The following is a 12,110-nucleotide window of genomic DNA, read 5'->3' as shown; positions in this document are numbered from 1 at the left end:
CATCCCGTGGTCAACAGTTAGACAGTTTGGTGGTCTATTTTACACTGTGCCCATACAAGATCCAGGCCATGCAGCAACTGACACCTCGTGACCCGTAGCAATGTTCAGAATTTGATCTTCGATTTCTGGCATGGATCGAAGTTGATGACATGTAGCTGGGCAATATTCTATGGAATGAGGAGGCACATTTTACACTACAGGGCATAATGAATTCACAGAACAGCCAAATCTAAGGTACTGTTAAATCACATTTTGTGCCAAAGAGCCACTGCAATCACCATATGTGACTGTGATGTGGATTCGTAATCATCTTTATTCTTGGTCCATTCGTCTTTGAAGAGAACACACCTGAAGTGTCTGTCAGGTGTACTGTGATGTCTACATGTTATTGAAATCTCCATGTACATAATGTCTTTCCTGCTTTGGAAGAGTGCAACTGCCTGTAAACCACTGTTTTCAAGCAAGATGGGGCAACACCTCATGTTGCTCACCCAGTGAAAGATCTGCTTAATGCAACCTTCCATGAATGTGTTATATCCAGACGTTTCTCAGATACATTGCCTGCAAGATCACCTGATCCGAATCCATGTGACTTTTGACTCTGGGGATATCTAAAAGAATGCATTTACCAGGAACACATTCAGTCTCTACCTGTTCTGAAGGCAAGTACACAGGAACATGGTGTCCAGGTTCCACTGGACCTGTTGCAAGCAACTGTTGATCACATTGTTTTAGTGATGTAGCACCTCCTCAATACCTCTGGTGCTCATATTGAACAAATTGTGCAATTGGTGCTTAATAATAAAAATCAACATTATGCCTGTCTCACTTTTTTGTTCTTTTCTGCCCAGGTTCCATTTCAAATCCATCACACACAGAAGGATTTCTCTATGGCTCTCTTGCATTCACAGTGAAATATTTGCAACTGGTGAAGTGTGGCCAAAATTGGAACAAATTTTTCCCAGTGTACATCAGTTCTACATTAATGCATTAGACTATCTACCAAGATTCACTAACATACAATAATTACATCCCATCCTGGACCTCTGTGATTAGCTCCACTTTAATTATAATCACTCAGTATTTTATCTACAGAACATTTAAATTCAATTGCCAGGATACTGGGACAGGATGTGTATCCAAAGTAAATACAGAAGGTTTACTGTTGTAACATAATATGCAAGACAGTTAATACCTACATTTCACTGGACATACACCATTTAATTTTCAAAGTTGCAATGGCAGCGTTATAGTGTGATAGGTTGCAATACATAGACTTCAGATAAAGTATGTACCCCAGTTTTTTAAAAATATGTTGTTGCACTTCCTGCATCATCTGCTGAAAGACCAGCATTACTACATATATACAGAAGAGTGTGCAGATGTGTCTAATCAAAAGCATCCAGCTAGCACACTTACAAGAAAAACACACACTAAGTGCCACAGTGTGAATTACTCTCATGAAATGGCTTTTTAGTTCACTTATCGGTAAATAGCTAACATGCTGGTCTACCAAAATCTTTCCAGTTGCAAGGGTATCATTTACATAATCAGTTAATTTAGAATAAATTTCACATCCCTAAACAGGATCCAGTGTCCTAATAAACTTCAACAGAGAAACATTTAATCTAAATGGAACAACAGAATATTGATAACAGTTACTACCATATAAAAAAGCAGTACATCTCCTTGAGTCAGGAGCCAGGGGTATCTGAGGAAAATCTGAAATTAAATCTAAACTGGTCATATACATCACACATTGAGATTTATGTAAAAGTTCTTCTACATTTTCTGGATGACCATTCTCTGTTCTTAAAATAGTATTTAAATGTCTAGAGTTGAGTCTCCAAAAGCTAAATATTCAGAAAGTATGAATTTTAGTGCACCTGGAAGTCCTCATAAAGCATTCTTATATGTTCTGTGCTTATGTATATTTTTAAGCTACTTATTTTCACTGCACTATGATGACAAATCCTGAGATGATCCCTGGATGAATAAATAAATAAAATACACTGTTAGTTTGAGATAGAAACAAAGAATTACAATGCAAATTACCTCCTTATGATTACTTGAAAATCTTGAAGATATGTTTCCTATTAAATGAAGTAACAGAGTTCTACATCTGTCTGCTATAAACAATTTTGCTCATGGGTGAAAATGTAAATAATTTTCACCAGAAGCACTAGCTTAAGTTTCCAGATGCAATCTGTTACTCGTATAAGATTTTATATAATTTAATAAATTGTGAGTCATCATCAGAGGTTTTGAACTATCTTTATTAATGTTCTTGTTTGAGCAACCAATTTTTTGCATAATTGTCAGAAACTATTATATACAGGCTATCCCTCCAAAGAGTCACCAGTCACCAGGCACATTTTACATGGTGTTTTGGAAGATTTTTGTAATTATGTTTTTGTAATGTGTAGCCAGAATCAGCCCAAACAATACTGCTTATTACATATTTCATGTGATGTCCAGCATTGATGGATAGCATTTGTCTGATTCCCATTATGGACAATATTATTTTTAAAGTAGAATTTTATGTGTCCAGTCAATAGAGTAGTCTTGAATTAATCTAGTGTGATGCTTGTTTTATTGAGATATATTAATGGCACATTAAAACTTGAAGACTAACAAATAGTCCAGCAGCAATAAAAGTGCTAGAAGTTAGTGCGGGTCAGGGTCACCCTGTGTTGTATAATATTGTCACCTCCAGACTAGTGAAATCACATTTTGAAGACTTGCAACACAAGCTTGCTGGCCTTTTCTTTCCAAAACTGAGAAAAATCTCAGATGAAACAGTATATGTGGTTCTTATGTTTTCAGATATTTGGGCATGCATGTGTTTCAGTGTTCTAGAAAGATGTCAACGCTTCATTACTTATGTGATACCAATAAAGTACCCTAATAACCTGAACAGCATCCATGGACAATAAACTATTGCCCATGGAAACTTTGAATGCCATGAACTGGTTACTGTTTATGTCCTCAATAATAAATCAGTGTATCCATTTGATGATTCCTTATTACAAATGAATAAATCATATATATACTATTTCCTTTTTATTTTAAGTTGTTTAAAAGTACTGAATGCTTTTTGTGCAATTTTTATAAGTGATCTTTTCCTGTTTGACACACACCATTAAAAGATTTTACAATTATACTTTTTATAATGTCAGGCTAAGACTCCTATGATACACATGGTTCTGTGCTTAATTGTAAAGATTTTTATTGCATTTATTGCCATGTTTTCTGGATCTAAGGCGAAGCTACATCATTGCAACTGATGAATGATAGAGATTTTGCGCTCCACAGTCAATTTACTTTCAACATATTCTTACTCATTGTTCAAAGAAATATGTGAATGGAGTACTCAATTACATTTTTGTCAAATTGTGGTTTATCCTCCTGTATAAATTTACCTGTTCATAATTTCTAGTTTTATGACTGGAATGGACAAAGAATAGATGTGAGCAGTGGAGCTTTGTTCCGTCCACCTGTCATACTTAGTACTGGACCTTCCTTATTAATTCGATTCTACGCAAATGGGGGAACTAGTTTGGGATACAAAGCAGTTTATTCCTTTGTTACTGGTAAGATGATTTCAGATATCTTTATATATTTATGTAGACTAGACCAGTTATTACACATCTAAAATGTGATCTGAGGGTTGAAAATCTATGTGAATGGCATACAAATACAAAATTTTGATGCTATATGTTGTTGTTGTCGTCTTGTCTGGTCTGATACAGTTCTCCACATTAGTCCACCTAGCATAAGTCTCTTCATCCCTGCATATCTTCAACTTTACACCTTTGAATCAGTTTACTATATTAAAGCCTGTGTGTCCTCCTACAATTCTCCAACCCTCCCCTCCCCCTCCCTCTGCCCCCCCCCCCCCCCCCCCCAGGAACACACGCACGCCCCTACCAGCACACACACGCACGCTCGCACGCACGCATGCACGCACGCACACACACACACACACACACACACACACACACACACACACACACACACACACACACAGAGGTGGTCACGTATGCATGAGGTGTGAGGTGTTCTTGCTTTGTGTGTGTGTGTGTGTGTGTGTGTGTGTGTGTGTGTGTCCTTTTGTTCTTTACTGATGAAGGTTATATGTGAGTATCTTTTGATTGTGCCAGTCTGCAACTTGACATGACTTCTTTACAGTACGTAGCCATTTGTCTTTTCCTACACTGCTTACATTTAACCAGGTTGTACCATCTCTTAATTACTTATCTTACATACCCACATAATCTTCAGTATTTTCTCTACCTCCACATTCCAAATTTCAAAAGCATTTGTTCTCTTCTTTTTTCTTCTCCTGTCATCTGTGCTGTTTATTTTCCATGTTTCACTTCCATATAAGACTACATTCCAGATAAATACTTTTAGAGAAGACTTCTTAACACTATTTATATTCTGTGTTAACATATTTCCTTTTTTGAGAAAAGATTTATCTGCTATTTCCAGTCGCTTTTTTCATCATATTTACTTCTCTGATTGTCATGTGTTTTATTGCTGAACCAGTAAAACTTGTTAGTTACTTAGTAAAACTTGTTAGTTACTTTCAGCATCTCAGTTACTAATCTAAATCTCTCTTCACACTATCCACCCTGTTCCACTGATCTTCTAAGTCCTTTGGTGCTGTTTTCTTTCTCAAATTTCTCCTAGTCTCCATTAAAGCTTGCTCTATGTTACACAAAAGTAGGATAGGCTACAATTGTGTGTCACTCTCTTTTCAATTACTGCCTTCCTTTCACATCCTTCGGCTCTTATAATTGCAGCCTGGTTTCTCTACAAATTGTATATAAGCTTTTGCTTCCTGCATTTCAATCCTGATAACTTCAGATCTTCACAGAGAATACAGCATAATAAATGTCTCAGACAGAAGTTAACAACATAACTTATGTTACACCGATTGGTGTTTCACATACAGAAGAGACATGAAGTTGCAGACAGGTACAATTAAAAGAAACTTACATAAAGCTTTCAGCCACAGTGCTCTTCAGCAAAAGAGAAACACACACCATTGATACACACAAGCAAGCAAACCTCATGCACACATGACCACCAACTCCAGCATATTCAGGTCAGAATGCAACTATCATGTGGGATGCAAGCAGCAATCTGGTAATCTGAAGGGGGCAGCGAAGGGGAAGGGATAGTAGTGTACAGGTAGAGAGAGAGAGAGAGAGAGAGAGAGAGAGAGAGAGAGAGAGAGAGAGACGAATGCTGTCTGGTGCAGTGTGCAGTAAATATTCCAGAATTTGAATCAAGAACAGCCGCCAACATGAGTAATTTAGAAGTAAATATCCTCAGAGTAGTGAAGCAACTTAAATCACTTAATAAAAGCTAGTGTTCCTCTCCAGACTGTATACCAAGTAGGTTGCTAACAGAGTATACTGACGCAATAGCTCCACACTTAAAAATCATATATATCCACTTGCCGTGTGAAAGATCCATACCCAGAGGCTGGAAAGTCGCACAGGTCACACCAATATTCAAGAAAGGTAGTAGGAGTAATCTACTAAATTACAGGCCCATATCATTAATGTCGATATGCAGCAAGTGTTGAGTGCTATTGACAAGGGGTTTCAAATTGATTCTGTATTTCTAGATTTCCAGAGGGCTGTACCAAACTAACAGCTTGTAGTGAAATTGCGTGCTTATGAAATATCATCTCAGTTATGTGACTGGATTTGTGATTTCCTGTCAGTGAGATCAGAATTGATAGAAACTCATTGAGTAAAACAGAATTGATTTCTGTCATTCTCCAAGGTAGTGTTATAGGCCCTCTGCTGTTGCTTATCTATATAACTGATTTAGGAGACAATCAAGCAGCTGTCTTAGGTTGTTTGCAGATGACTCTGTCATTTATCATCAAGTAAAGTCATAAGAAGATCAGAATAAATTGTAAAATGATTTAGAAAAGATATCTGTTTGGTGTGAAAATTGGCAACCAACACTAAATGATGAAAAGTGTGAGGTCATCCACATGAGTCCTAAAAGGAATCTGTAAAACTTTGAATACACACTAAATTAGTCAGATCTAAAGGCCATAAATTCAACTAAAAACCTAGGAATTACAATTACAAACAACTTTAATTGAAAAGAACACACAGAAAATGTTGTTGTGAAGACAAGCCAAAGATTGTGTTTTAATAGAAAACTTAGAAAATCTAACAGAGCTACAGAGACTGCCTACACTATGCTTGTCCGTCCTCTTTTCAAATACTGCTGCAAGTCTGAAATCCTTACCAGATAGGACTAATGGAATACATTGAGAAAGTTCAAAGAACAGCAGCATGTTTTATATTATTGTGAAATAGGGGAGAGAGTATCACTGACATGATACAGGGTTTGGGATGGACCTCATTAAAACAAAGACATTTTTCATTGCGGTAGAATCTTCTCAAGAAATTTCAATCACCAACTTTTCTTCTCTGAGTGTGAAAATATTTTGTTGATGCTGACCTACTTAGGAAGAAATGATCATCATAATAATATAATGGAAATTAGAGCTTGCATGGAAAGATACAGATGTTTGTTTCCCCATGCGCTGTCCGAGTGTGAAGGTGGTTTGATGATCCACCTGCCAGCCACTTAAGTGTGACTTGCAGAGTAGCCACGTAGATGTAGATGTAGATGAATGCCAACAGCTGCAGCATCAGGAGGTTGTGGGACAGGGAGGTGGAGAAAAAAGGAGCAAGAAAGGAGATGAGCAGAGAAAGATGGGTTGGTGCATCGGCAGGGGGTGGCCAATAAACAGAGTGGGAGACAAGAATGGATAGGAGATGATAGGACAGAGGGAGTGGAAACTGCTGGGTGGAGGGTACGGGTAAAGTATGTTACCGTACGTTGAGGATGGGATAATTACACGAGTGGAGAATGCGCTGCAAGTATAACTCCTACCTGCGCAGTTCAGAAAAGCTGGTGGTGGAGGGAAGCATCCAGATGGCTCAGGTAGTGGAGAAGCCATTGAAATCAAGTGTGCTATGTTAAGCTGTGTTTGTGCCACAAGTGGTCTACTGTGTTTTGGCCACAGTTTGGTAGTGGCCATTCATAATTGTGGAGAGCTGATTGGTAATCATACCAATATAAAAAGCTGTGCAATGATTGCAGCAGAGCTGGTAAATGACATGGCTGCTTTCACAGGTGGCCCAACCCCTGATGGATAGGATAAACCTGTGACAGGACTGGAATAGGACGTGTTGGGTGTGTGTGGATTGGGCACGTGTTGCACCTGGGTCTTCCACAGGGATATGATTCTTGTGCCACTCATATCCCGTGGAAGACCCGGGTGCAATGCCTACCCAATCCACCAATGCAGAACTTCCTATTCCAGTCCTGTCACAGGTTTGTCCTACCCCATCATGGGCTAGGCCACCTGTGAAAACGGCCACATCATTTACGAGCTCTACTGCAGCCATCGCACAACTTTTTGTGTTAGTGTGACTACCAATCAGATGTCCACCAGGATGAACAGCCACTGCCAAACTGTGGCCAACAACAAAGTAGACCCCCCCCCCCCCCCCCCCCCTGTGGTTCAACATGCAGCTTAACATAACATACTTGATTTCAATGGCTGCTTCACTACCCAAGTCATTTGGATCCTTGCCTCCATACCACATTTTCTGAACTGTGCAGATGGGAGCTATCCTTACAATACATTCTCTGCTTCCCAATTATCCCATCCTCAACCTACAGTAACATACTGTCCCCACACCCTCCACCCAAAAGTTTCCAACCCCCTGTCCTATCATCTCCTCCCCAGTTTTATTTCCCAGCCTGTTTATTTGCTGCCCTCTGCCATTGAATCTGACTGTCTTTCCTTTCTACTCCTTTTCTTCCCACAACCTAATGATGGTGCACCTGTTGGCATTCTAGTCCCTACACACTCCACCAGACAGCATTTGAATCTCTCCCAATCCATACACTACTATCCCTTTTTCTTCCTTGGCCCATCCAGACTGCACCTTGCATCTCACATGATAGTTGCATTCTGGTCCAAGATGCTTGAGCTGGTGGTCATGTGTGTGTGACATGTTCTTGCTTGTGTGTGTGATTGTTTTTTGCTTCTCTTATGCTTATGAAGGCTATGGCTAAAAGCTTTATCTAAGCACATTTTAATTGTGCCTGCCTGCAACTTAATGTGTCTTCTTTACACTAAGTAGCAATCTGTCTTTTCATACATCATTCATATTCCTAACTGGAGTTTCCACAGTTTAACTTATATTAGAAATATGTTCAATCACAAAATGGAGCAATTTACTGTAGTTATAATTTTTATAACTGGAAAATACCTACACCAAAATGGATGGATAACAAAATGATGAAAACGGAAAATCAGTACCAAAATTTCATATCCTTGCTTCAGCAAATGCCTGGAGATGACTTTAGTGCCTGATATCTAACTATGAGTGAGTATCATACACATTATTTACAAAGTATATCCAGCAAACAAAAGTTAACTGCTATTTTCTGATCCAGGTGATCTGTGTGTGTTGGGAGAAAAACAACTGCCTTAAAATTGATCCAATGCTGCTACTCTTACACTATTCAGATGATGTTTTGATCTAATACCTCAAACAAATCATTTATGTAACTTTATGCAGAACTGAAAGATGCTTTCCTTCTCATCCCATATGGTCAGTCTTCCCTGACCTGCAGTTCTGGGTGACTTTTCTGAAATCTACCCTTTTCCTATATCTCCAGTCCTTTTCCTTCACCCTTCTTCCTTCCCTTTCAATCCTTCTGCTGAAGAAGGAGCCACTGGCTCTGAAAACTTTGCAGATTACAATGATCTTTTATGTGTGTGTTCTGCCACTGCTTGGTGAGTACATATTTTTATCTATTCAATTAAACAACATTCTAGAAAGAGTTTATCAAAGTTGTGGGATAACTCAAAAAGCAACAGGCTAGAATCATGTTACTTATGTTTGAGTGAAAACTGATTCAGGTTGCACTGATGATGTATGGCGTTTGATAGTATCCTTGATAGAAATGTCCACATACAGAATGACAAGTTGACTACTATCAGAGGGGTACTGAAGCTATTTACCAACAATTTCAAAAAATATTTATCACCTCATGTATACGTTATTTATTTGTGTATTAAATATATTATCCTTGTATTTCAATAAAGCATTCTTACAAATCATTCACATACACCATTTAAAGTGTCCAAATATGTTGTTTGTGTTGTGGATGACATGTGCTGTCCGTACGAGTGAGTATTGGAGGATTCACAGTCCAATGCTCTGCATGTATCCTAATGTAGACCACACATTACAAAATACCTTTAGCTTGTATGCATACATGAATTGCTTGTCTGAGATGTTTAAATTTAGATAAAACTCCTTGTGGGGATTAAATTTAAGTTCAAACTATCATCAAAAGGGTTATAAACTTAAAATTAAATCTAGTATTTCATGCTGCCAGTGTATTTGCATCAGGATGTTATTTTGCATCTTTAAGCAAACACAATGAACAGGTTTGATTCATTTATACTTTTGAATGTAAAGAAAACCGTCCCCAGAAGAAAAAAAACTACTAACAAATAAATACTGAACAAATTCTAACTTAACAAACAGTAGAATACATAGCCAAAAAGGTAATACAAATCTAATTTGGTAGTGTCATAGTGTCCAATGTCTTACACAAAATGTGAACGCAAGAAGCAATAAAAAAAAAATGCAATTCATCTAGAAAACAAGATGGAACAAGTTAGTGTCTTCAAGGATTAGGGGAATAATTATTGAGGAGATGATTTGATTTAATTATTTTGATAATGGGATGATTTGACTTAATTATTTTGATAATGGGAAGAACTTTCCATCCACCTCTGCCTTTGACAATATTCCTCACTTCTGATCAGGTCTTGCCAACTCTCCTTGCTTTCCCTTCTACCATCCATATCAGTGTACCTTTGAGCCTGCCTTTTTTCCTTATCCCTTCTGGATTGAATTCTAATGCATTTATTTTGATTGCTCAGTCTAGCCACATCAGTGTATGTCCCGTCATCTCCACTATCAGGTATATGATCTCCTGTACGTATCTGATTTGTTTTTATCAGTAGGTCCTCATTACTAATTTTTTCTGGCCAACAGATATATATGAAGTGCCATAGAAGCTGTATAATTGTGATACTATATTCTTGTCTACTTTCCAGCTTTTACTGGCATGTGGCATAGCCTCAACATTTATACAAATTTTTCTTTTGCCTGTGATAATTCTGTTTTGCCATATTGGATACATCTGCGTGAAGGCAACATGTGCCTTCTTTGTCCAGTTCTTCATGTCTCCTCCAGTCCAGCTCTGCCATCTTCCATACACCATCACCCAGGAACATGAATAATTTGACAGTTTCCATCTGCAACTACACCACCAATAGGCATATGTCTATGTTCCCAGAAGTTATTGTCATCTCTGTGTTTCACCTGTACTTATCTTAAGCCCAGCAATATTTGATTCTTTTTAAGAGAGTTTAACTTATCATTCATATCTGTCTGTCTTTGAGCTGATAAAACAAGGTCTAAATTCTCCATACATTCATGGATTCCTCTTTTACTGCCTGCTGTGACTTCTAATAAACTAGTCAAGCATCAGAAGGAAAAGTGTTGGTGGCAAAACACATCCCTGCCTGACTCCAGTTATTAATGAATGCCAGGTATATGGCTGCATAAAATTATTTACTTTGCTCTAAGATGATCCTTAGAGTATTAATAGATCAACAAAACTTACAATGTAGTCCTTAACTGTATTGCACTCGGTCCCACATATCTCAAAGTCTCATATACTCAAAATTTTATAACTTGAAGCATAATAACATGACACACACTTACTAAAATGATAATCTATTACATATTATTTATGTTAAACTGAACAAATGACTTTATACCATTTTCAGAAATACTTGCACGAAAATGATCCTGAATTAATTTTAAGTACATTTCCTTTACTGCTATGGTACAAATTACCATTGCTTTGTAAACATACAGTTTTCTTTTTCTTTTTTCACAACAATTATAATAAATTTCACATTTCATCATATTTTGGCTTACCTCTCTCTTTTACATCAATATTTGCTGAATGAAATTTATTTTTTCTCAGGATTTCATCATTATTGCACACAAAACAAAACAACATTTTTTCCCAAAATTTCTACTGACAAATCTTTTGCTTCCATCCTCTTATATGATGCTCCATCTACATCTATACTCTGATAACCACTGTGAGGTGCATGGCAGTGTGTACATCCCACTGACCAGTCATTAATGTATTTTCCTGTTGCCTTCATGTATGGAGTGTGGAAAGAATGATTGCTAAAATGCTTCTGTTCATGCAGAAAATTATTCTAATCTTATCCTCGGGATCTCCATATGAGAAATACATAGGGTATAGTAGTATATTCCTAGAGTCATCATTTAAAGCCAATTCTTGAAACTTTTAATAGATTTTTTTTCCCGTATAGTTTACGTCTGTCTTCAAGATCTGCCAGTTCAGTTTCATCATTATCTCTGTGACACTTTCCAGCATATCAAACAAACCTGTGACCATTCATGCTGCCCCTATCTGTATACGTTCAATATTCTCCATTGGTCCTATTTGGTACGGTTCCCACGCACTTGAGCAACATTCCAGAACTGACTAAGTGAGTGATATGTAAGCAATCTCCTTCATAAACTGTTTGCTCTTCCCCAGAATTCTACCAATAAACTGAAGTCTACTATCTGCTTCACTCACAACTGAGCCTATGTGATCATTCCATTTCATAGCCCTGCAGAGCGTTACACACAGTTATTTTTATGAGTTGTCCAGTTGCAACAGTGTCTCATTGGTATTGTAGTCATAGGATACTACATTTCTTTTTCTTTTTGTGAAGTGCACAATTTTACATTTCTGAACATTTAAAGCAAGCTGCCAATCTTTGCACCACTTTGAAATCTTACCAAGGTCTGACTGAATATTTGCTCAGCTTCTTTCAGATAGTACATCATTATAGACACCTGCATCATCTGCAAAAATCCTGATGTTACTATTAAATTGTCTGCAAGGTCATTAATATACAAAATGAACAGCAAGGG

The 12,110-nt window shown here is 37.6% G+C and overlaps 1 protein-coding gene across 8 annotated transcripts in view; it reads left to right on the top strand.

Moving 5' to 3' along the window:
- Positions 1-12,110, top strand: part of LOC126280766 (uncharacterized) — a 108,467-nt gene that overhangs the window by 40,049 nt on the left and 56,308 nt on the right. For all 8 annotated transcript variants that reach the window (XM_049979795.1, XM_049979794.1, XM_049979796.1 and 5 more), the window contains exon 5: positions 3,440-3,593. In XM_049979795.1, coding sequence (XP_049835752.1) covers positions 3,440-3,593 — 154 coding nt within the window. The remainder of the gene's footprint in view (positions 1-3,439; positions 3,594-12,110) is intronic.

This window comes from Schistocerca gregaria, chromosome 1 (genome assembly GCF_023897955.1).
Source record: "Schistocerca gregaria isolate iqSchGreg1 chromosome 1, iqSchGreg1.2, whole genome shotgun sequence".
Classification (NCBI taxonomy): domain Eukaryota; kingdom Metazoa; phylum Arthropoda; class Insecta; order Orthoptera; family Acrididae; genus Schistocerca; species Schistocerca gregaria.
The sequence above is the reverse complement of the archived record's forward strand: the minus strand, read 5'-3'. Positions and strand labels throughout refer to the sequence as shown.